The following is a 27,356-nucleotide window of genomic DNA, read 5'->3' on the forward strand; positions in this document are numbered from 1 at the left end:
CTTAGTCTGAACAAAATCAACTAAGAAAAAAAAAAAATCAACTCAAGCCAAGTGTGGTGGCACATGCCTGTAATCCCAGCACTTGGGAGGCTGGGGCAGGAGGATCACCAGAAGTTCAAGGCCAGCCTGGGCTACACAGTGAGTTCAAGACCAGCCTGAATTACACACCAAGACTGTCTCAACCCCTGCCCCACCCCCACCCTTTGGCTGCTGCCCAATCAACTCAGCATGGATCAAAGACCTAAACATAAGATCTGAAACTCTGAAAAGTGCTCTGAAAAGACATAGGGAAAACACTTCAGGATACAGACACAGGCAGTTCTTCAAGAGGACTCCAAAAACTCAGTAAGTACCAACATTGACAAGTGGAGTTCTATCAAACTAAAAGCTTCTCTACAGCAAAAGAAATAACAGAATGATGGGACAGTCTACAGAATTGGACACAACCTTTGTTAGCTACTTTCCCAACACAGGATTAAAATGCACAACATAAGATGAACTCAAAAAATTTAACACCAAAAGAGAAATAACCCGATCAAAACTGAACAAATAAACTGGACCTTTTCAAAAGAAGAAGTACAGCAGGCCAATAATTATATGACAAATGTGTCAACATCTCTAGCTATCAGGGAAATGCAAATCATAACCACAGGGAGATTCCACCTCACCCTAGTCAGAATGGCTGCTATCAAGATTAAACAAACAAATGGACAAACTCTCATAAATGCAGAAAAGATGCATGGGAAAAGAAACTCTTACACTGTTGGTGGAAATATAGATTAGTACCGCTGCTAAGAAAATCAGTACAGATATTCCTCTAAAAACAGAAATACTACACAATGTAGATATACTCCTTGGTATATACCTGAAGGGATTAAAGTCAGCATACTACAGATATACCTGCATACCCATGTTTACTGTGGCACAATACACAACAGCCATGATATAGAATGGTCAATGGATGAATGGATTTAAAAATGTGGTTTAGATACACAAAGGAGTATTATTCAGCCATAAAAAGAATAAAATTCTTTGTTGGAAAATGAATGGAACTGGAAATTACAATGTTAAGCAAAATAAGCCAGACTTAGAAAAATATTATATATTTTCCCTAATATGTAGACCCTAGAGGAAAAAAAAGATGAGAAGAAAGTAAAAAGGAGGCTATTGGATAAGAGGAAAGGAGCTAGGGATGGGGAGGGTGGCCTAAGGGAGGGTAATCCAGGGATGGATATGATCAAAATGTTTTATGAATATATGAAAGTGCAACAAACACAGTATCTTATAAATTAATATGCACCAATAAAATGTATTTTAAAAATTAAATTTAAAAATGGGCAAAAGACTTAGGCATACATTTTTCCAGAAAAGATACACTAATAGCCACCAAAATATGCAAACGATGCTCAACATGACTAATCACTAGGAAAAAGCAAATCAAAACCACACTATGACATCGTTTCATACACATTAGGACAATTATCAAAACAAACAAAAATACAATGCATGTATTGGGGAGGATGTGCAGTAACTGGAGCCTCACACACTGCTGGTAGGGAGGTAAGCGAGGCAGCTGCTTTTAAAAAGTTTGGTGGTTCTTCAAGCTGTTAAATACAGCTTAAAGACATATGACTCAACAATACCACTTCTCAGAATATACCCAAGAGAAATGAAAATATGTCTATATAAAAACAGGTTACTAACAGCATTACTTATAATAATAAAAATGGAAACAACCTGAATGTTCGCCCACCAATAATTAAACAAAATGTGTCATAGTCATAGAATAGAAAAAGTACTGACAAACATTACAAGATGTATTGAATTATGCTACATGAAAGAAGGCAGTCACAGAACAGCACATTCTATTGCATGATTTCATTTATAGGAAACGTCCAGCATGATCAGTTCTGCAGAGACAGAAGACGGTAGTGGTTGCCTGTGAAGAGGTGTTTCTAAAGGGTATGGGGTTTCTTTCAGAAATGAGGAGCACATTTCAAATTAATTGTGATAATTGTACAACTCTGTGAATATACTAAAACCACTGAATTGTATTTTAAAAGAGCAAATTTCATGGATGTCAGTTATATCTCAAAATTTTTTCAAAGAGGGAAGATGGGCAGTCACTTTCAAAGTTAGATTACAGAAAGACTCTGGCTTTCTCTTCTTCAAACTCTCTTGTTCTCTTGCATCCTCGTTCTGACAGAAGGCAGTTGGCAGGCTATGAGTTGCCCTATGGGAGATCCATGTGGCAGGGATCTAAGGGAAGCCTCAAGCTAAAAGTTAGCAAGAAGCTGAGACCCGTGGTCCAACAGCCCAAGGAAGTGAATTCTTGCTGCTATGGTCCGAGTGTCTAGGCTCCCCCAGTGTCACACTGAAACCTAATCACCGAAGTATGCATATTACAAGATAGTCTTTGGAGGTGATTAGATTGTAAGGGCAATATTAGAATGAGTGCCCTTATTAAAAGAGGGCCTACAAAGTTAGAATGTGAGGACAAAGCAAGAAGGCTTCTTCTATGAACCAAGAAATGGGTCCTCAGAGTAGATTGAATTTTCTGACACCTTGCTCTTGGACCTCCCCGCCTCCAATAATACCTAGGACCAGAATGGACTAAGATGCCTGCCAATAATCATTTGAGTAAAGCTGAGAGCAGATTCTCCCCAAGGTGAGCCTTGAGAGGACTCTTTCCCTGGCTGACAACTTCACTGCAACCTGTGAGAGACCTGGATCCAGGGGACCCACCTAAGTTGTACCCAGACCCCAGACCACAGAAACTGTAAAAGAGTACATGCTGCTGCAATTGTCTATGCCGGCAGAATATAATTTTTTCTCTGAAATGTCCAGATTCATACTAATTGGTAGCTGCCACACAGGAGCTCATTTAACAGTCCGCCCTCTACCCCAGAAATAGATACCTCGTGCCCGGCGAGGAGTGCTGAGGGGATGGCCATTGGTCTCACACCAGCCCAAAGGAAATATATCCATGGATTCCACACTCACAATACATTCGGGCACAGGCTTCTTAGATCCTGTTTAAATTTAAAAAGCAGAACAAAACAGAGCACTTTTAGATCACTGAATAGCCTTCATAAAGTATAGTACAGTACTTTCTGAACAACATTCTATTGCTGCAATAATAAAGACACAAGTCTCTTAAGAGTATCTTTTCCATGGAAGTCATACTTTTTCATGTATGGTAAACATCATGAGAAAAGTACTACGCATAAGTTTTAAGAACCAAAATGGGTACTGAAAAGAAGGCCAAGCCTTAGTAAGGAACAGCAAATAAACAACTGGGACTACCAATGGAATTATTCAGGTGGCTAACAATTATAGGCAATTCCTTGAAATAACTAGAAACCAAAAGACAAAGTGACAGTTCTAGTCAATAACAACATTAGTTCTGGTACTATGGGAATAAGCCAGAAAATAGAACAGTACATTCAAATCAGAAAGTGAGTAGGCCAAGTTGCTCAGAGGAAGTTGCATGAAACCCTACATTTAATCTGTCCTTCGCTTCTGCATTAAATGCCAATTCTAAAAAATCAGAAGCAGTAGGTAGCTTCTCTGAGTATGACTATTGGCAGCAGGATGAAAAAGTAACCCAGGCCATGCACAGTACCTACTGCACTAAGTACTCACATAGCCTTCACCCTACAAATGTGCCCAATCACTAACACTAGGTGAGCAAAATATATAATCTCTACTTCATATACTTTCTAGTTCTATAGGTTTGGGACAGCGAAAACATTGTCTCATCACTAAGCCTATTGTTAATGTTCATGCTCATTTATTTTGGTCACATAAAAATACATTCTAGTTGACTTATCTTCAAGAAAATAAAGGACTCTAATACTCTTAAGTGAAATAAATTGGACACACATGTGTAAATACCACATTGTTTCTCTGGTATGAGAAACTGAAAGTATAAATAAGGACCAAAATGTACAACAGGTATTGTCAAATAGGAAAAAAAATGTTCAAATGGGGAGGGGAATAAGTAAAAGGGGAAGAAGAAAGGAAAGAAGGGAAAAGTAAAAAAAAAAAGGTGAGAAAAGAAGGAAAACATGGAAACAAAGCTTTTGTAAATGGGGAGAGGAGGGGTTGAAGGGAGGGTAGGGAAATGGGAAAAATGAAGTTATCTCATGTACAGGTACAAATTTTCAATCTTTTTTCTTTTTCTTTTTTCTGTTTTTTTCCGGTACCAGGAATCAAACTCATGACCTTGCGCTTGCCAGGCAGGTGCTGTGCCGCTGAGCTAAATCCCCAGCCCCAGGTACAAATTTTCTATGATGAATATGATCATCACGTATATCTAAAATGTATCAATAAAATCTGATTAAAAAAGAAAATAAAGGACTCTATAACAAAGGTTATTCAAATTCATTTCCTAAAATTTGAAAGCCAAGGACAGGAAAATAATTTTTAGCTTAGAAAGTTGCATTTCAAGTTAAAGTCTTTGAAAAAAGATCATTTACTTGTCCCTTAAGTATAACAAGCTACAATAAGCAGTGAACAGGAAGAGCAAAGGAGAATGGCCATAGAAACTTTAGGAAAGCCTGCACTTACCCTCTAGCTGGAGCCACAAGTAGGAGCCTCTGACTGCAATAATGGTGGCAATGCACACTTCTTCTGGGAGAAGAGGGTTCACCGCCTCGAGTTTCATGTTCTCCTTAAACTCATGCTCAGAAACTGACTAAAAAAAATGAGTGAATCAAATCAATTTACTGAACAATGTTTATTTCTGGATGGACAGTAGTGAAGAATGAATGAGAAAGGACACGAGGGTATTTTCTAGGAATAACACTAACTAATGTTCTACCACCTCCAACTTCCCATATTGGACATTCAACCCAGGCAATACAGCACACTAAGCTACATTGCAATCCCAACCCCTTGCTGTAATTTTAATTTTATTTTGAGATAGGATCTCATTAAATTTCTCAAGTTAGCCTCAAACTTGTGACTCTCCTGCCTCAGCCTTCTTAGTACCTGGGACTACGACATGTACCACCGTGCCCAGAATGTTCAATTGTACGCATTTGTTAAAACTCATCAAATGATATATGCTTAGCTCGATGAACCTTTTTGCAAGTAGCATTCAATTCCTAAGTCTACTTTAAAGCTGAAAATTTATTTTGCTTTTTTTTTTTTTGGGTATAGGCAATTGAACTCAGGACCTTGCACTTGCCAGGCAGGTGCTGTGCTACTGAGCTATATTCCCAGCCCTTTTATTTATTTATTTATTTTCATGGAAGCAAAGTGAATAACTTGGTGTTACAGGCAGCATGGTCTTTAGATAAGAGATTCCTGGATATTGCTACGTGGATGATGACCCTGCTCAAACTGTGTAATCTCTTTTTCCCTCACAGTTTCCTCATCTGTCAGATGAAATTAAGCAGTGAGTTATTACAAAGTATCAATGAAATAAGGCACCTAAGGCTCTGAGTCCTGAACCAAGTGGTTCTCAACCACTGTTGATTCACTTCTCCTCCCTGAAAAGGCTCTATCAGGAGTGAACTGCCTGGCTCATATGTGTATGTATATCTATAATAGGCAGTCAGGATAAAAAATGCTTACAAATGGGGAGAGGTCATTTAAAACACTTTAAAAATTGCAGCTTCTAGATCAAGACAGACAACTGAATATCAGCATTCAACAGTTCTCCTTTCTGATAATTCATCATTTTTTTTTTTTTTGGTTTTGGTTTTTCTCTGGTACCAGGAACCGAACTCATGACCTTGTGCTTGCCAGGCAGGCGCTTTGCCGCTGAGCTAAAATCCCCAGCCCCTTCTGATAATTCATTAAAAGGGTTTTTTTTTAGATTTTTTTTGTTTTTGTTTTTTTAAGATATAAAACTAACAGGATGGATATAACAGAAGAGGACACATTTTACAAGCCAGAATTTAGAACAGGGTCTTTTAACTAAGTATAACAAAGAAAGGTGAATTTCAGCTGGCAATAAAGAAAGCTAAGATTTCTGAAACAGGTACTGGGCAAGTGGAGGTAGAAGAGAAAAAGTCAAAAGAAGAAGAATTTGTTGGAAACATTTAAGAAGGATTTAGGCTCCTCTACTCCATCTCCAGGGCAACTGTCTCTTCTCCTCCCCTAAAAGTGGTTAGATTTATCCTCTAGACAGGGTAAAACATAAGATCCCTGGGCAAGAGGACACAAGGAACTGTTAATGGCATGCATGGAATGCCATAGCCTGGCCCTAGCCTCAATCTGTCAGGCAAGGCCTAGAAGAGACTTCTTCTGGTAATACAGTAAGCCCAGGAAGAAGCACATGAAGGTAAAGATTTAAGTTGCCCTAATGAATAGTGGCCAGATCCCAACCCGGGGGAAAGTTCAAGGTTGACAGGCCTCTGTCACATGCTCAGTTTCCAATCAGTTTTTCTTTAATCTCCCATTTTTTAAATATAAACTATAACCAAGAATTATTAGATATATAAAGATACAAAACCTATAGACCAAAACATAAAATAAGCAACTTAGAGAAAGTAGTGACTATGCAAGAAAACTTCCCAAAAGGTGGTTATGTTAATTAACATTCTCTGAGAAAAAAACTAATGTATCCTTAAAACAAGAATGGTATACCATGAAAAATAAAGAACTATTCAGAGAGGAGAAATAAAAAAAAATGAAAAAGTAGTTTAAAAACCTAAAATCTCAAAAGGGTTTATATCTTCCAGAAAGCAAGACAAAAAGAAAACAGAAAACAAGACAAAAAAGGTTAAAAAAAAAAAAAAAGTAGAGCTTAGATCCAGAGGATCAATATCTACAAATTTAAAATTCTAGAAAGCGACAAGAGCAAAAAAACAAAACAAAGGAAATAAAAGAAATGATTCAAGAAAATCTCCCAGTGCAAGAAGGCCTGAGTGTGCAGACAGAAAGTGCCCACACCGCGGTGCACTCCTGTGAGGAGAAGCAACGGGAAGATCAGAAACCTCCCACCACAGGAACATCAGGGCTCCCGCAACAGATTGAGGCTAAGAACAACTTTCAACTTCTTGGCAGCAATACCAGAAGTCAGAAAACACCTGAGTAATGTTTTCAAAATTCTAAGGTAAAATAACTTCCAACCTAAAATTCCTTATTAAGCCAAACCATGAATCAAGTTAGTAGACATTTTCAAATATACAACAATTTATATCCCTTATACCATTCTAGAAAAATACTGAGAGGCCATGGCTCCATAAAAATAAGGAAGTAAACAGAATGGGGAAGTCATGTATATTACAAAACTGGAGACCTCAAATCATGGGAAACGAGGAGAGGGCAATTCCTTGGGTGACAGTGAAGGGCAGTTCCACAGTTATAACTACAGGGCAAGTCTGGAGAACCTGTCCAGAGAGAAAAAGTGGAGGCCATCAAAAAGGATGTCTAAGAAAAATTTTAGAAATGAGGAACTTCCTCATGTAAGAGGCAGCTATTGGAAGACGCAGCAGTAGATACAAAGGAAAATTAACCACATGAAAAACAAAGCAATTGTTAACATGGAAACAAAATTTAAAAAGAGGAATCATAAAATACTGCAAGTGCTCAGTTGTAAATGTTTTAATACCCAAATTACAGCAAAACTTTGAGATTTAGCCGAAAATTGAAATATAACCCTAACAGGAAGAAGATGCAAGCAAGACAAAGGGGGAAGGTAGTGTAAAATAGTTAAATGCTCATTTATGGTAATATAATCAACAGGAGGTTCTAAAATTATGGCAGTATATTATTTTGACAATGAAGTTAAGTGCCAAATTACACATGCCTGATGAAAACAGGAAGTGGTAGCCAAGCATGGTGGCACACTCAGGAGGTTGGGACAGGGGGATCACTGTGAGTTTGTGGCCCATCTGGGCTACAGAGTGAGTTCAAGGCCAGCCTGAACTACACACTGAGACTCTATCTCAGGAAAAAAAAAAAAGAATAGGAAGTGGTTACTCCTGGGAAGTGAGGCTGAGGCAAGTAATAGGACAGAGATTGTGTTTCTGCATTCTAAGCTTTTTACTGCTATTTTGTTTTTTAAAAGCATAAGGCTATATCATTTGGATAGAAGTATTTTTAAATAAGCTTAACAATTTTTCCACTTAATATTTCAACATTTTTTCATATTACAGTATGAATAAAATCTCAAACTCACGTGATTTCAGTTATTACCAAAAAAAAAAAAACCTGCTAAAACTTGTAAAACTAACTTGATTAGCAAATTAACTTCTGCAGTAAATGCATTTTTCTTTGTACCATTTCATTACAATCAGCAAAGTGGTCATTTGGGTTGAGTGAGATGATTAACTTGAGAGTTAAGTCATAAAAAGCAAGGGAAACACAGCAGTCTCCGCAGCCCTGACGTGGTGGCCTTGAGGGGTCTCACCAGAGGGAAGCACCGCTGGGGAGCAGCTTCAGCACCACACTGCTTGAGGTAGTCAGCCCAGTCGAAGTCCTGGCTTGGGTATCCTGTGTGGAGACCAAGAGCAATGATTCACATCACATGTGCTTCTCTGGCTCTACTACTCTGCCAGGTGTCCACCCACGACTTCCAAATGTTGCTAATTTTAGAGGGGAGAAACATTCCATAAATCCAAGGTATAGTTACTATTATTTTCAGTACTGAGAAACTGAAGCTGGGAGCACTCTGTCACTGAAATACATTCCCATCCTTCCTCCTTTCCTTCTTTCCTTCCTTTCTTTTTTTATTTTTTTGGAGACAGGGTCTCACTAGGTTCCCCAAGCAGGACTCAAACTTGAGATCCTCCTGCCTCAGCCTCCTCAAGCGCTGCGATTACAGGCTTTACGCTACTGCACCCAGCTTTTTTTTCCTTTCCACCTTCAAGTACTTGGACTGAGCCTAGGGCCTTGCACAGTTAAATTTTATTAAATAGAGTACTTCTGGTCAAACTCTAATACAGTGCAATTCTTTGGATAAATTGGTAAACTTTCAAATTTCAAACCACGTATTTTGAGCAATATTTTATATTATTAATTGCTGGCATTTACCAGAAGAATTTAAGATAGTTATGACCGGATTTGATCAGTACAAATGAATCTTGTCTTATTAGGAGTTATGTTTGACAGCCAAGAGATAACAAATAATACTATTTAATTAGTGAAGACTTTTTTTTGATAAGGTTATTTATTTAAAACATGTCTTTAGCTTATTACTGATGCAATGCTCTTAGCACTGTTTTCATATGTATGTGTTACAGAATCTTAGTGCTTGGAGGGTTGAGAAGAGGATGATTAAGAGATACAGGTGTGCAGTAGAATAAGTGGGATAACTTTTGTTATACAGTACAACATTTCAAAACAGCTAATAAGAAACGATTTTGGATTTTCTTAACACACACAAGAAATGATGGTTCTGTGGTGACAGACGTGCCAATTACCCTGATTTGATCATTATGTAGTGTATATATGCACTGAAATGCCACACTGCACCCTATACATACATACAATTATTGTGTGTCAATTAGAAAAACATTTTTAAAATCACAATGCTCTTATAATTTAAATCATGAACAGTTGGGCGCAGTGGCACACGCCTGTAATCCCAGAACTCGGGAGGCTGAGGCAGGAGGATCGTTGTGAGTTCGAGACCAGCCTGGGCTACAAAAATGAGCTCAAGGCCAGCCTGAACTGCATAGTGAAACCCTGTCTCAAAAAAGACAAAAAAAAAAAAAAAGGTAATAATAATAATAATCTAAATCATTAATTCACTTCAGGAAAAGTTAGGCTTAAGTCCATACTTCAGTCTACCAAGGTACTGATACGTTTCCAGACTAGTGCCTTGATCAGCACCATCTGCATGCAAGGAGCTGGGTGAACTGTTTGCTGTGTCTGAGTTGCTCTGTGCCTTTGCAGAGCTTAATACTGCAAAGGCACTGAATACTGCTCAAGACTATGCTTCCTGCCAGGGGTGGTGGCACACACCTGTAATACTAGCACCTGGGAGGCTGAGGCAGGATCTCCATGACTTTAAGGCCAGCCTGGGCTACATAAGTGAGTTCAAGGCCAGCCTGTGCTACATAGCGAGACCCTGTCTCCAAAAAAAATAGACTATGTCCTCCAATTGCCAAACAGCCCCTGAAATCACTTTTCCTGCCCAGCTGAGAAATACATGCCCTCCCTCTCATTTCCCAGCAGTACACTTTATACCATGAATTACATAATATACCTTCTCTCTGTTTACAAGGCAACTGCTGAGGCTATTAACAATGCTTAAAATTCTGGTATCTTTAGTAACTGCTTTTCTCTTTCCCATAAAGGGGGAAAAGCAGGATAAAGAACTTCAGAATGTTCCTTCTGTGGCCACCTGCAAAGGATGAACTTCCTTTTGCAGGTATTCCATACCACACCCGGCCACAGGGCACTGCTAAGCTCTGCTCCCTGATAGGGAACAGGGCAACTTCTGTGAGCGTCTCCCCCTGTGTCTGAGTTGCCCCATGAAGGAACAGAGTGATACTTGTTTTTATGTCCCCGGTGAGATAAATGTCAGATTCAATGTCTGGGTCACAGCAAACATTCCATAAATGTTGACTGGATGAATGAAGGCAAAAAGGAAAGCCAAAGGCTCTGAGTTTACAACCCCTTTTAACCCAAAAGAGTAGTTTCAGCCCACTGTTCAGGATTTAGTAGTATTTAGAAAGGGAGGCCATGCTTACCAAAAGACTACTAGTGAAGTATACATAGACTTCTCATCAAACAATCTGATTTACTCATATAAAAATCAGATAAATATCTGAGATTTTTCCTGATGCTCTAAGTTTAAAAATATTAAAAAATTTCAGCTGGGGGTGGTAGCACATCCCTACAATCCCAGCACTCAGGAGGCTAAGGCAGGAGGATCACTGTGCATTCAAAGCCAGCCTGGGCTACAAAGTAATTCCAAGTCCAGCCTGAACTACGTAGCAAGATCCTGTCTCAAGGAAAAAAAAAAAAAAAAAGAAATTCACTTAAGCACAACTAAATAATAAAATGCCTCGACTAAAAGGTCAAAACTACATTTTCAAAGAACTGTTACTTTCCTACTTCAAGCCTCTCTGAGTCCTCCTTTCAACCCTAACTTCCCACTACAAACACCTTCCACAAGGCCCAGATTCTCAACCTGATCAGTCATTTACCTCCCAGCTGTGGCTCACAGGTCAGATCCCAATACTCAGTGTACATACCAGCCCATCCCCTATGACTACCCAACAGAGGCAAGATGGAGCCCACACAGAGCCAGCAGAGAACCTGGACATGAATTTGGACTTTTGATCATGCAGACCCATGTGGCAAAGTCTGAGGGTGGCACATCCTCTAACTGTTTCTTAATTATCACTTTCAAATATGTAAATATATGCAATCCAGACCTTCATTTTTACTTGTCCCAGGGCCCTAAAATATTAGGGCTATGAAGAGTGGGATAAAAGAGCTTGGAAATGCCATCCTACACAACTCATTTAAAGGAACAACACTGACGACCACGAGTGCATACCTGGAGGTGGACTAATGTTTACACCATTCTTTAGACTCCACTGCACAGGGAAAATGCCGGGACTGTTAACATGGCATACAAATGATCGCCGTGCATGGCCCTCTGGTCGCAAATCGTCCATCTCCACCAGAAAGTACTTCTCATCAAAAACCTGCTCATGCAATTAACAGATGAAATAAATGGTTACATACATGTGTGCACATACATACACGTACACATATGCTTTTTTTCTCAGCACAGCCAAAAGTGTCACAAAAGTGCACAGTCACATTGGGTAGTAATAATGCTAAATGCTCAATAAATGTTAGCTCTGTGTCAGACACCACTTTAAGTGTAACACATGATGGTCAAAATATATGGTGAATATTTACATTTAAAAAAAATAGTAAAAGACACATTGCCATCAATCTCCCTCAAAATATTCCCCTTACTTCAAATGCATGTATTCTATAATTCTTGCCACTTTCTGAAGCAGTTTTGGAATTTCCTCTCTGACGAGTGTCTTTAAGAGGTATAATGAGGGGCTGGGGTTAGCTCAGCGGCACAGCGCCTGCCTGGCAAGCACAAGGTCGTGAGTTCAATTCCTGGTACCGGAAGAAGAAACAAAAAAACAAAAACAACAACAACAAAAAAGAGGTATAATGAAAAAAATGGTGATGCTGTTGCCGAGTGCCATCCAATGGAAAGGCAGGCTTGAAAACCATTAATTACAGTGTGTCTTTATCCACAGGATTTGGCACTGTGAGACCTCTGGTTCTTTCCCACAGTCAAAATGATTATGAAAGGTAAACATTTTGAATCAATTAAGGACATTGAGGCAGCTAAAGACACACACCAAAGAGATGACTTTCAGAACTACTTCAGAAATTGCCAAGAATGATGTGATGTGTTCAAAGCATGGGAAAATATTTTGAGGGGGATTAATGGCAATGTCTCTTTTACTGTAACAATTTTTTAATTCATCCTCTTTTTTATCAGACCACATACTAATTTAGTTTTAATCTTCCTAACAATCTAATGACAGAGGCTATATTAACAACTCCATTTTCTAGCTAAGGAAAATGAGCTTTAAAAAAGAGTAACATTCCAGGTTATACAGTCAGGAAGTAGCACAACTTGGATTCAAACCCAATAGCTGGACTCCAAGTAAAATTTAGTTTAAGTTTAGTGAAGGGTCAACTACAGATCCTTGCCCAGTTTCTAATGCTGAAGAAAAGCTAATAAACTTCCTCTAGCTCCTAACCACACATTTCTTCAGATTCCAGATACAGTATTATGACTTTACTTACAAGTTCAGAATTCTCGCTTGCTCAGAGAACACTCTTCTACCAAGATGAGGAAAATTTATATCTCAGCAGGTCAGATGTTTCAGCAGTCAAGAAACTATGCCTTAGTTGCTCTCCATTTCTGGTTCTACTCTCTGTAAAAGGGCTTCTGCTGTGGTCCTAACCCTAACCCTATCCCTTATGTAGTAACTGAATCACTGGCCCTTAACAATGTGCTCAGCTCTTCTGGTTACTCCTAATAAAAGCCTGACATCTGTCAGTCTTTTGAGGAGTAAAATCTGAATCTGGAATATAGGACTGTAGCCATCCTACTGCCAGATCTTGTGACAGTGAGTGCCTGTTTCGCATATATCTCCTGATCCCAATAAACTCTGTACCAGGCAGGACACTCCCTGCCTCCACACTTCACGGACACAGTAACTACATACTAGTTAAAGGTCCCCCAGATATATATACTTAGGTCTGTCACAAAGAATAGCCCCACTCCCCACTATTTGGTGCCTAGGCCCTAAGTGTTCTTTTTTTGACTACGGCTACCAAGCCCCAAAGAAAGAACTGTCCATAGAAAACTGAACAATAAAATACAAAATGTGCACCGAAGTAATTCTGGCTGGCCTCACAAACTGAATGTTTTGTTTTGCTTTGTTTTCTCTTTTGAGGTTAAGTTTTGCTAGGCAGTTCAGGTTGGCCTTGAACTCACTATGTAGCCCCCGGCCTCAAACTTGAAGCAATCCCCCTGCCTCAGCCTCCAGAGTGCTGGGATTATAGGAATGCACCACCATACCTGGCAACAAGTTGGATTAACAAAGAATGAAGATCAAAGCACTACAATTTCCTAAACCAGTCACTATGATGGGGATGTTTCCCAAGAGTATTCTTTCCATTTTACCTTAATGACCGTAGCAGGAGAGATCTCAAAAGGTGACCATGGGTACACAGCTTCCAACTTCATATTTACAGAGAATGCATGAATGCCAATAACCTGTTTGTCCTGAAAGGCAAACAATGAAATGGAATAAAACTGCAGCATTTCTGTATTAACTTTATACTCAGATGCAACTGAATAGTGCTCTAATCAATTAAAATAATGCCCAACTTCTGCTAAGTCCTATAATTTCTTTCCTGAAAAAAACTATTCAGGACAAAAAAAACCATAGAGGGTACATTTTCTCTCTACATTTCGAACACAAGGGACATCTAAAGGAAAAAGCAAATTTATTTTATAACAAGTTAGGTGTATCTATTTAAGAGTAGAAGAGAAAATATTCAAACTGTCTTATGAGAACTTGGGGAGAAAATCTAAACAAGCACCGCAAGAAAATGAGGGTGATCATAGGTCCAGCCTTAATCCCGCCTCCCTCCTGTACAGGCCAGAGAACTCTCTGCGTCTGGGAGTTATTTTCCACTTTTTCTATTTCCAAATTGCTTTACTCTGCTGTGAGAAGAGAAAAACTATCTATCAAGTGTTTTTGCTTTTACCTTAAATAAATAGGATGGCAACGGTTCTTCTTCCTCCTCTTTGACTTTGGCCAAAATCTCCTGCCACTCAGCTTCATTTTTCAAATGTCTGATGGCTTTAGCAAGACAAGAACATATGTTTAGATAAGAAGGTCTATATACTTTTTTCAACTATTCTGAAAGCATCCACATTTAAAAAAAAAAAAAGTACTTCTCACTGGAAACAGGATAGAATTCAAGCCCTTTATAATCATCTTCACTCAAAAGAACTTGCATCTTAACCTCAGTACTCTGCTCTGTTCAGAGCCCAGAGAGCTAAGCTTTGTGAAAATGCCTACAATAAGATTGTAAGGATTCCTGTAGTCCATAAATTAGAGTTTATTTTAACAGAATCTGCTGTGAACCCAATTTACTATATATACCTATCTGAATGCTACCTAGAGAATTGTTTTCATTGTTTTGATAAGGGATTAGCAGTATGAGTTTGGACAGAAGTCTATGAGTTATCAATATGATACATTTATTAAGTGATAATTTATCAAGTGATAAATTATAAATTCAAGAAAACAGAAAGAAAAATAGGCATTCAGTTTTAACAACATATAAATTTGTTATAATATCTCTATTATGTGAGCTAACGAAGGCTTTAATAAAAATTATGTTTTTTAATCTCATGGACATGAATAACAATAATAATGTGTTAACAAAAAAGTGTATTACTCTTTACCTAATGGGGGCTGCAGTTCATATCCTTGTTGAGCAGCCCAACCAACATGATGAAGAAATGGATCCAAGTAATACAACCAATGCTCAAAATTATCAGAAGTTTCAAGTCCTTCGTAACGCAGTTTCAGCCGTCCCCCGATGTTTTCTACTACAGTAACAATCCAAATACTTAGAGAGTCCCAAAAATCTTGGCATTCCAGCCTAGATCCTGGAGCAATGAGATCTAAAGGATTCCTTCCATGGCGGAGCTATATGTTAAAAAAGTAAAATTATTAAATACGAGAAGTTAACATATTTTTAGAAGTTCTAAATTATTTGAAACCAACTTTCACATTTGTTTACTTATCAAAAGCTAGTGACATTGTCAACTCTTACACAAACCTCTTACATTATTACTTCTAAATGATACGAAAATGCTTATCTTAAAGAAAATCTACCTATAAGACAATAAAATTACTTTTCAAATCTCTTATCTCTAGACTTGTTTCATTTAGTAAGAATTTTCAGAGTATCATCACCACTTTGTCTCCCACTATAAAAGTAAATATAGTCATCATTAAAGAAAAAAACATGTGAAATTCTTCTATTATCCCACCTCTAAGAACTACAGTAAATACTTACGCATACACTCTTTTCTACACACAAATTGATATCCACTGCTACCTCTTTTTCCCCTATTTTTTCAAAATGGGAGCAGTATACACTTTTTTCAGTTTGTTCTTCACTGATTACATTACAGGTGTTTTTCTAGTGTGGCAGATGAAGTCTTTCTCACTTTTACAACTGTTTTATGATATTCTGTATTGTAAATGGGCAATGATTTATCCACTTACTTTCTGATGATATCTTACTTATTTCTGATTTTTTTTTACTCATATTACAAGGTTCTAATGGATCCAGTAAGAATTTTTTATTACACTGAAGGAAGGGAAAACTAACTCTAGATACATCTTTAAAACTACAATAAAAAATAGAAAAGGAACACTCATTCCAAAGTCATCATTTAGTCATTTCTTAACACTCAATCTTTCATTTCTTTCTCAGTAAAAATTGCTCTGTAAAACTTCCATATCCAGGTATGCAAAACATATAAACAAATGGAAGAACACATTCACAGATAAAAATTTCAAGATGGCATAATCATGGTCAGTGCAGAGCAGAATATTTTATCAGTGCATTTATTCAGGTTTCACTCATTTATTCAAATTTTACTGAATGTTTTATACATGTCAGGCTCTGACTAAGCATAAAGAAATGAGTCAGACTATGAAAAATAAAGAACTGCTTGAAATATAGTACTCGGCAATCAAGATTTAAAAGGGAATGTGAACAGATCATAAAATTAAATGTAAAAGCTAAAACTGTAAAATTCTTAGAAGTATAGGAATAACTTTTATTAACCCTGGGCTAAGGAAAGGCTACTTAGATATAGTGCCAAAAGCACAAACAACAAAAGAAAGATACAGTACGTTAGACTATATAACGAAACCCTTTCAAATGATTAAAAAAAGACAACCCTCAGAATGGAAGAAAAATGTTTGAAAATCAAATATTCTATCACAGTACTTGTACAGCATGTATAAGGAATCCTTCAGTTCAGTAATAAAAAGTAAACCAAATTTTAAAATGAAGAAATCATTGCTCCAAAAAAGATGTATGAGTGACACATAAAATGATGCTCAACCTCATTAGCCCTTAGGGAAATTCAAATCAAAATGAGTATCACACTGATGAGAATAGCTATAATCAAAAATGCTAACAAGTAATAGCAAGGATATAAAAAAAACTGAAACCTTTAAACATCACATTTCACGTACATATGCCACAAAGAATGTTACTAGTATGCTAGAAAGTGGTAAGGTATAAGTCAGAAAGCCCATAACCAATACATTTTCACATAATCAAAAAACTATACCCACTAACAAACTCAAAAGGTACACAATTTAAAAGGACTGCTGAAAGTTTGTAGAAGTAAAGTCTGAGCAATGAAAAGGGAGTCTCAAGTTATCTGGCATGAGTTACAAATGCCCACCCTGAAGCAGAATCAACTCCTGCTCAATTCAACAGTGAGAGCTCTCAAAGGCTCCATTTTCTAAGAGTATAAAAGAATCTGGAAAACTAGATTTTTATGTATTAGCAATGAATTCAGAAGACTTACTTTGCAACCTCTAAGGATGAATTTAAACTTTATAATACTTACGCCTATGTCTCTAGTAATAATATTTATTTGCTTCAGAGTAGTAAATTAGCAACCAATTTTAGACTCCTTGCAAGAGTTTTCCACATTGATTTTGGCATACAATAATACTCACGCCCTCTAGCAGTGGAACAGGAGGACTACATGCTCCGGTCAGGGCCTGCCGCAGAAATGCATCCCAATCAGACACTTTATCTCTGATACCTAGATGAGGGAAGAAATGACCATTACTCATGGTGTCAGCCACAGAACACAAAGAACCCTGACACACAGAAATGGCTCAGAGGTATGTTGGCCATTCGCAAATCCAGAAGTTCAATGTACTGCTTCTTTAGGACCATGAAAAGACAAGATAAAGAAAAATTCTTCAGACTTTAGTAATAGTTCTATACAAAACAATTCCCTGTTACCACAATTTTAGCCAAAAGGCACATGCTGTATTTTTACAGGAAAATTTCAAACATACATAAAAAGTACAAAAAAGGTATAATGAATCCTTATGTACTATCATGCTTCAACAAATGTCATCTCATAGCCAGCCTGTTTCATCTACACCAGGAATTAGCAAACTACCACCTGTGAGTTAAATCTGGCCTGTTATCTATTTTTGTAAGTAAAACTGAACTGGAACACAGCCATGCTAATTTGTTTATGTATTGTCTATGTTGCCTTCACACTACAAAGGTAGACATGGGCAGCTATAATACAGACCAGATGACTCACAAAGCCTAAAACATCTATTATCTGGCCGTTTATAGATAATCTGCAAACCCTGGCCTATAGCCTCATACATACTATTCCCACTCTAACAAGAATTACCAAGAAAACAATTCTAAAAATCCTATAATATATAGTCCAGTACATATTTGTAAAAGTAAATAACTTTTTATGTAACCAGAACAATATCATACCTTTAAAATGTTATTAATTCCTTAATGTCAAATGTCCAGTTCACATTCAAATTTTTTTCAATTATCTCATAAAATTTTTTTAACTTTGTTTGATCAACTCAGGATCCAAAATAAAATCTATACACTGCAAACAGTTGCTCATCTAGTAATTTGTAGGTATCTCCTCCGCCCAGACGAAGCATGCTGCTGCTTCTTGCAGCATGCTGTTGAGGGATTCAGCCTTTCTCTTACCTAGTTTTTCAGAATCTGTTTTCATAGGCTGCCTCTCAGTAGCAACCAGTTGTTCCACTGTCACCTACACTTCCTATAAATCAGTACTTAGAGCCAGGTGCTTCATCAAACTTGGATTAGATATTTTTTAGAAGGAATTATATCCTTTCATCAACAGGAAAATAAGGTCTGGTTGTCTGTTCTTTGTGACATTAGATTTAATGGAGGCCAAAAATGGAGATATTCTATTACTCCATTTACTAACCAAAAATACCTCTCAAAATTTCTCTTCAATCATTTGACTGGCCTGAAGTAGAGCTCACAAAAAGAAAGCAGCATATATGCTTGATTCTTTTCATTCCTTCCTCATATTTACCAACCTTTAAAACAATCAGTTGGTTCCCTGGCATCTTCCAAAGACCATCAATAATTTCACTATGAAATCCTAAGTTAAAATATGTATTTGAAGTCACTGCAGCCAATCTGATTTTTTTTTCACACTTAATATTAGAGTAAACTCATCAACATTTATTGATGTTATCAATGTGGATGGCCTCCCAATCTGTCATTGTGTTAACTGTTAGATAAATTATTTGTGTGTGCAATATCTCACTATGGGATCTAGTCTACTTTCATATGTAATTTCATTTTTTAAATCTTTTAAGTAGAGAGGTTTATATTTTCTACTGCTTACCTTTGTACTAATACCTTTAGATAATACTTTTAGTCTTCTATTTTTGGGCTATTTTCTTTTTTCTCTAAACAATACTGAACTTAGTTAATCTCTTTTTGTTCTCCTTCAGCACCCCATTTCAGGTAATATCATTTTACTTCCAGTTAATTCTAAAAAAGGAACTAGTTAAATTACATAGCAATAACGATTTTTAAAAGGTAATGAGTGGCTTATACCAGTATTCATTCACATGCTCTTCCCTCAATATGTCCTTTACTTCTTATAATGATACTGTATCTACACTGCCACAGCCCCTTTATACACTACAGTGTCTCCTACACAATCATCATTTAGTCTAAACTCTACTTTACACATGTATTTAATGTTCCCTTAGCAGTTCTTATGCTCATTTGATTTTTCCCATACATAACAAGCTTTTTTAGTATGTAAGTCAAATTGTTTTTTATCTCAGTGAAGTTTATTTAAGTTATAGTTGCAGTATTTTGTTTCATTGCTTTGGTTTTCTTCATCAGGGACTTCTATTTTATGTATCATAGATCACTGTAAACCTATATATAGTTTTCCCCAAGTCCTTTCTCTTTTCCCATTTATTTTTTTATTTCAAAATGTTTTCCTTTCCTTTAATCTTCTATTTCTCTTCAGATATTATCTGTGGTGATTTATTCCTGCGTTCACTTGAACTAAGTTTTTATATCTAATATTTTTTATTTCCATTCTAAATGCTACTTTTTCTCTGCAAATCTTCCTTTTCATCAATCACCTCATAATTTTTAAAATTTTACTTAAGCTTTTATCATTATTACTACTTTCTTTAGCTTATTTTGAATTTTTTTTGTGATTATGTATCTCTGGAAGGATTTTATTCTTTTTTGGTTATACAGTGATAGTCTTTATGAGATTCAACTGAAATCCTTTCCTGTTGTCGATTAAATGAGACGCATTTTCTTACACTCTTAGGATGAGATGGTGGGCCAGGTAGTGTTGTGTTTCTAGGGCTTCCTCTAGAGGTTCCTAAAAATCCACGCCACCTCAGGACCATAATACCAGACCTTGATCTTCATTTCTAAATACCTTTCTTCACTAAAAGAAACCAGGACTTCTTGGGGAAATGGCTGACTTCAAAGCTGAGATAGAAAATTTTACTGAGCTAAAAAGTAAGATACTGCTCAAAGAATGAAAATGACACATCATAAAGACATCAGCCAATTTGAAGGAGTTCCTACTCACTGAATCTAGGGCAGTTTAACATCAAAAAAATGAGAGTAAAAGCTTACAACCCACTGAATAAAACCCAATCATAAGTCTACACTGAGGAAAAAAAAAAAAATATATATATATATATATACACACACACAGAATCTGCCCCCAAAAATGTATGGTATACACACTTCAGGAAAAGAAAAATTGTATGTTTTTTCAACAGATGGTGTTACTTTTGTATGGGGGACCCTAAAGGATGTCCTATATCACAGAAAAGCCAGTACACTGCCAGCCCTTAGAGAAGAAATTGAAAATGCATGTGTAGCAATCTCAATGACCAAGACTACCCAAGCACTCGTTTGCCATACTAATAAATGTCTGGAAGCTAACGGCCACCACACTGAGCACCTCTGGTAACTGTAGAGGCCAAAGATAACTTGCATTAGTCTCAGACTCCTCAATAAATTGAGTATTAAATATTCATAAAGTTTTTTGTACATATCCAATTAGGAAATGTAAAAATTAGAAAAATATTATTTGGTAACTAGTAGAATAATAAATTATTGTTTCAGACAAAAATCTATAAATTGATGCTAAAAACAGTGGGTTAAGGTTTGAAAAGTAATAGGCTATATTCATAATCTCTAAGACTCTTCCCATAAGATACTATAATTAAAAAGGGGAGAATAATTTTACAGTGGAAAAACTTGACATATACTAACTTAATCAAGTGATGAAAGTTAATATCATCATTAACATGATAAATCAACCATATGCATCTCCTAATAGGATACAATGAAAGGACGCAGTTTCTCTATTTTTCCTATGAAAACTACATAATGGAAAAGTACATAAAGGAAACATGACAAATCCAAATTGAGGTGATTCTACAGAATAACTTGCCTATATTCTTCAAAAATGTTAAGACAAAGAAAGATTAAGAAAATCAAGGAAAAATGATAACTGGAAGCTACATGATCCTAGACTGGATCCTGAATCAGAAACAGGAAGAGGACATAAAGAACATTGCTAGGACAAAGACATAATGAATATTATTGAGAAAATTGGCCTATATGTTTCAAAATACCAAAGCCATGAAAGACAAAGAAAGCCTGAGGAACTATTCCAGATTAATAAGGAAACTTATTTATGAGACATGACAACTGAAAGCTAAACATAATCCAGAATTTTCTTATAAACATGTTAAAATGTTATTGGGACAATTGGTAAAAATTATCTACAGATTAAATAATAGAACTGCATCAGTTACTTCCTATTTTTGATATTTTTATGGTGTCTGTGAATGCCATGTGTTTAGAGATACATTAAAGGATTTATGAGTAAAAGAACATCATGTCTAAAAGTGACTCTCTAACAGTTTGCTAAAAAGCATGTGTGGGCAGAGGAGAAAGGATAAAGTAAATGTGATAAAATGTCAACATTTGGAGAAACCTGGCAAAAAAGACTCCAAGAATTTTCTATACCGTTCTTACAACTTTCCTGTAAACCTGAAATCATTTCAAAATAAGAAGTTAAAGAAAAATATAAAAACTGGTGTTTTCTTGAATCTGCACCTCTCTTTCCTTCTTCTACCTTTTTTTCACATTTTTTCTTTCTTTTGCCTTTATTGTCTTTCTTCTGCTTAATTTGGGTTCTAGGGTTCCTTATTAGAATGGAGCTTTAGTTGTTCATTTGAAGAGTTCAGAGTTCCCAGACCGCTTAGCAGTAAGAAGAAAGAGGCCAATAAAAACAAAAAGAGCAGTGACCCAGTGTTCTGAAAAACCACCAGACTTGTACGTCCTAAACTCAGAGAACCTCACAGTGGTACAGGATCTGAAGCAACTGTTTTTTTCTGTATCATAAAAACCTAAGACTTTATGGAGAAAACTTTAAAAGATAGGAAAATGTACATTATTTCTTATACATATTTTCATTTAAAATGAAAATCTAAAAATGATAAGTAAACCTATGTGGGTGGACTGAAAACTCCAAGGCTGCACAATCGAAACTCTCACAGTAATATCATATCATGTCTCAACAGAAGTATTTTATTACCTTCTGGGGCTTCAAGGGTCTTCTTATTCTGCTCACACCACCCAATGGGGTAGAGATTAGCTTTTCTGATGTCACACCAGAAGTCTGCTCTCCGATCCTCCCCATAGCCGTCATAGCGGAGGAGAAGCAACTGCTCACAGGTGGTAATGACAGTGGCAACCCAGTAGGTTTCAGGATTTGTTTTCACAGCCACCTCCAATTTCATCCCAGGAGCAAATCCATTTTGCAAACGGATGTCCACCTAAACAGGGAAAATGTTAGTAGGCACCCAAGAAGTATCACAGATATTTCTCTGCCTAGTATTGAGCAAGAGGGGGAGAGAGGGAAAAAGAGCACACGTGCAGTTTTAGGGACTGAATCTAGGGCCTTGCCACACTAGACAAGTACTCTATCACTGAGATACACCCCCAGTCTATCTATGTTACTTTGAGACAAAGTCTCACTAACTTGCCCAAGCTAGCCTTGAATGTGCAATCTCTCTGCCTCCGTCTCCCAAGTGGCTGAGATTATAGACATGTGTTGCCATGCCTGGCTCAGCACTCTTTTAAGATTTGAATTCTCAAGCACTAAATGAAATAAAATCTTAAGAAAAACCTGAGAAATTCCCATTTTAATTTATAGGATTGATCCAGACAAACTACAGAAATAACAATGATCCTTCATCTGACAAGTGAAGATCAATATTTTCACCAAAGTCTATTGTGATTATAGAAATGCTTTCTGTTAACTATGTACATTACTAAATGCTTCCTATTTTAAAAGCCTTCAACATTGTGTTTTCGAGAGTGATTTCTAGATCACTCATCAGAAAATGTATGAAACTAGAATAGGGAAAGATCCAATATAACCTATGACAATAAATTAGTATAATACGTACTATATGTGGGGAGCTATACTTCACACTGTCCCCAAAATGGCCTATGTTTCTATCAGTTAGTCTTCAATAGTAATGTTCCCCTTAACTCTCTCAACACTGTTCTAGCTCAGAGAAAATATTATATGGTGACAAAGATAGAAAGTATCCATTCTGGAACTACCTTATGCATACATAAACCACTGCGATTTCTTCTTTTGGGAAATGCCTAAGTTAGTTGGCCAACTTTTTTCATTCAGTTTATATTCTGGGTACCAGTTCTATGAAAGTTATTTGTGTTGCAAATACCTTCTCATTTTCGTGATGATGTCATTCAACAAACAGAATTTTTTAATTTAATGTAGTCTTGTATCAATATTTGTCCTTTAAAAAGTCACTCCCTTTTCCGCATTTTCAACAAATCTTTCCCTGTCTCTAAAGCCATAAGGATTATATACTGTATTATTTTCTAGAAGCTTCTGGAATTTAGAACTGGTATCTACCTGGAATTAATCTGCACATGGAAATTAGGTGGGGCTGTGTTTTGTTTCAATATGAACATACAATAAAATCAGTACCTTTCCTAACCACTATAAATCATCACTTTTGATATAAATCAAGTGTTCTTACAAAAGTGTTTCTATCTCTGATTTGTTTTTTCTTAGAGCAGAACTCTTCTGTCTTAAGTTTGATATCTAGCAGAACCAGTCTTTATGTTTTATTTTTTAAGTGTGTCCAGCTATTTGCAGACCTTTATCCATATAAACTTCAGAATCAGCTTGTCTGTTACTTCCTAAAATGAGGTGGGGGGCGAGTTTGACTTGGGTTGCATTAAATCTACAGACTTATTTGTGGAGAACAGACATATTTACAGGAATGACTCATTATATAAACAAATTATATCGCCCTTTCACAGGTCTTTAACTTAGAATTGATAATGGTTTAGTTTCCTTACAAGTTTTTGTTACATTTATTCTTAGACATTTGATGTTTTTGGTTTTAATTTAGTTCAACATCATTCCAAATTTCTTTTGAGTTTTCTTCTATGACTCATGTGTTATTTAGAATTTTTCTGTCTATGTATATGGGTATTTTTATGTATATGGGGATTTTTAGTCTATCTTTTTGTTACTGATTTCCAGCTTCATTCCGCTGTGGTCTGGGAGTAGATAATGTACGATTTCTATTCCTGTAAATTTGCTATATGTGTTTTATGCCCCAGAATGTGGTCTCTGTCAGTGTTTCACATGAGTCTGAGATGAATGTGTATTTTGTTGTTATTGGATGAGGTAGTCCACAGATGTTCATTATATCCAGTTGATAGTGCTGCTGAACTGTGTCCTTACTCATTTTCTGCCTAATAATCTCCATTTCTGATAGAAGGGTGCAGAATCTTCCAACTATAATATCAGATGTACATTTACAAGTTTCTGAAGCTCTGTTGTTAGGTACACACATGTTGATTGTTATGTCTTCTTACAGAACTGACCTCTTTATCATTATGTAATATTTTTATTTATCCCAGATAATTGCTGTTTGAAATTAACATAATACTCCCACTTCCTTCTGATTGGTGTTAGCAAGGCATATTTACTTTCATATAGCTCTATTTTGTTTTATGATTTATTCTAACACTCTTTGATACAAACAACATTAAATTGATACAAACAACATTAAAATTAATTGTTGACATAGTTGGATTACTATTAACCATAGAATGGGCATGGTGGTACCTACTTTTAATCCCAGGTATTTGGGAGGCTAAGGCATGCAACTGATCAAGGGTTCAATCTCCAGCACACATGCACAAGTATATACACACACACACACACCCCACACACCCACATACTAAAACAAAAACAACAACAAAGAGCCCTATTTACCTTTTTTTAATTTGGAAAGGGAGATACTGGGGATTGAATCCAAGCCATCAGATTAAACAACATCCTCATCCTTATTACTTTTTATTTTGCGATAGGGCCTTCCTAAATTGCCCGATCCTCCTGTCTCATCCTCCCAGTTAACTGGGATTAAAGTTATGTACCACCATACTCAGCTAAAATTGAGGGATTTTTGTAGCTAGTAAATTTACCTTGCAAGAAATACTAAATTTTTTATAAGAAGGAAAGTTGGTCAGGCATGGTAGCACATGCTTGTAATCCTAGTCCTTGGGAGGCTAAGGTAGAAGAACTGCTGCAAGTTTGAGGTCAGCCTGGACTACACACAGTGAGTTTAAGGCCAGCCTGAACTAATAGCAAGACTATGTCTCAAAAAAAAAGAAAAGAAAAAGAAGGAAAAATTATACTCAGATTTAAATAAAAAAGGAAGAGGATTAGAGAAGGAATAAAACAGGGTACAACAAAGTATTTTCTTCTTATTCTTACTTGACCTGAAGAATTAAAGTTTGTTCAAATTAATAATAGCAAAAGGTATTTTCTGATGATAGCTTATAAGTATTACAGTATATGAACAGCAGCAATGTTATAAAGGACATATGGAAGGAATTGAGAATACTGTAATATGAAACAGTGCTACTTTAAAAAAACTTTAATTAATTCTAAATTTACATTGTGAACTCAAAATCTACTAAATATTTTTATACCAGTATAATGATATGCTAAGAGTACTGTGCTAAGTGAAATAAGACAGACCAAAAAATGAAATATATGCACTATGTGAAGTACACAGAACATAAAATAGAGGCTACCAGGAACTACAAAAAGCAGGGACTGGGAAGTTACTATTCAATGGTACTGAGTTTCTTTTTGAGAAACTATGTGTAGTGAACAATACTGTGAATACACTTACTGCCACTGAACTAGAAAATGACTTAAATGGTAAATTTTATGTATATTTTAACAAGTTTTGATGTAGTGATTGAAAGGTTTTCATTTTCTTTAAATGTATAGTATACTTACAAATAACATTTTACCACTTCATGTATCATATAAAGATCTTAACAACCATATACTCCCAAATTGACCCTCCCTTGTTTGCACTGTTATAGTTACAGGTATTACATAAACATATGATACATTTCTACTATTTTTGCTTCAGAGTTATCTCTTAGAGACACTGAATTTAAGAAAAAATAAACTTTATATAAGAACTTCCTTTAATATTTTTTGTAGTATAGGTCTAGTAATGATTTCTCTTTAATTTTTGTATCCTTGGCAAAAAGTATTTCTCTTTCACTTTTGGATGGAATTTTTGCTGAATGTAGAATTCTGGGTTGACCAGTATTTTATCTTCTTTTTTCTTTCAACATCTTAAAAGATCTTAACTCTACTATCTTCTGGATTAGTTTTTGAAAAGATTTTGCTGTAGTTCTTTGTTCTTCCATTTGCAGTATAGCTTTTATGCCTTAGATAGTCTTTAAGATTTTCTCTCTTTGGTTTCATAGTTCAGTATGGTGTGTCTGGGTTGGTTCTGTCTGTTTAGTATTCTGATGTACATTCCCTGAGCATCTCAGATTTATGGTGTGTTACCTTTGCTCCTATGGGAACTTCATTACTTCTCCAACTTTGTTTTCCTCACTCTCTTTTCACCCTTGGAGATTACAGTTACAAATACACTACACCACTTCATGTCATCTCATAGCTGTTGAGTGTTCCGTCTTGTCCCCCTGCTCTTGTTCTCTTTGTGTTTCAGTCTGGGTAATTTGTACTGATTTGTCTTCAAGTCTTATGGTCTTTTCCTCAGTTGTCAAGTCTACTGATGAGCCTGACAAAAGCATTCGTCAACTGTTATTATCATTTTCATTTCTGTTATTTCCATTTCGTTCTTCCTAACAGTTTTCATCTCTGCTAATATCGCTTTTCTGTTCATTCATGTTCTCTACTGTGCTAGGGCCTTTATCATATTAATCACAATTACTTAAAATTCCCTGTCTGATAGCTTCAACATCTGGACCATGTGAGTCTGGTCAGTTGATTGCTTTGTCTCTTAATAGCTTATTGTTTTTCTCTTGCTTCTTTACTTGCCCTATAATTTTTGGTTGAAAACAAAACATCATAAAACAATAGATACTTAGACAAATAATATTTATAGCTAGAAATGGGCATGTTTCTTCTTTTCTTAGGCCTTTAGTTCAAGGGGGAAGATTAAGTTAACCTAGTTAGCTGGGGAGAAGGGTCTGGGATTTGCTGTTGCTATGGTTACACACATACACCACAGGCTTCAAGTTCCTGTAGCATCATCCATGTACAGGCTCATCTGCCAGAGGATTCTTTTTGTCAATGCCTGTGGCTCCACCCTCAGACTCAGATCTTCGCTTGCCTTTCCCCCTACAACAGA

The 27,356-nt window shown here is 36.4% G+C and overlaps 1 protein-coding gene across 2 annotated transcripts in view; it reads right to left on the bottom strand.

The window, feature by feature from the left end:
• Positions 1 to 27,356, bottom strand: part of Sfmbt1 (Scm-like with four mbt domains 1) — a gene marked incomplete at its 5' end in the record, with an annotated part of 164,711 nt that overhangs the window by 22,810 nt on the left and 114,545 nt on the right. For both annotated transcript variants that reach the window (XM_013515696.1, XM_013515695.1), the window contains 9 exon segments: positions 2,919 to 3,032; positions 4,573 to 4,699; positions 8,369 to 8,451; positions 11,471 to 11,621; positions 13,646 to 13,747; positions 14,236 to 14,330; positions 14,942 to 15,188; positions 17,253 to 17,341; positions 22,208 to 22,448. In XM_013515696.1, the coding sequence (XP_013371150.1) occupies positions 2,919 to 3,032; positions 4,573 to 4,699; positions 8,369 to 8,451; positions 11,471 to 11,621; positions 13,646 to 13,747; positions 14,236 to 14,330; positions 14,942 to 15,188; positions 17,253 to 17,341; positions 22,208 to 22,448 (1,249 nt within the window).

This window comes from Chinchilla lanigera, unplaced genomic scaffold (genome assembly GCF_000276665.1).
Source record: "Chinchilla lanigera isolate Chin_1 unplaced genomic scaffold, ChiLan1.0 scaffold00029, whole genome shotgun sequence".
NCBI classification, from domain to species: domain Eukaryota; kingdom Metazoa; phylum Chordata; class Mammalia; order Rodentia; family Chinchillidae; genus Chinchilla; species Chinchilla lanigera.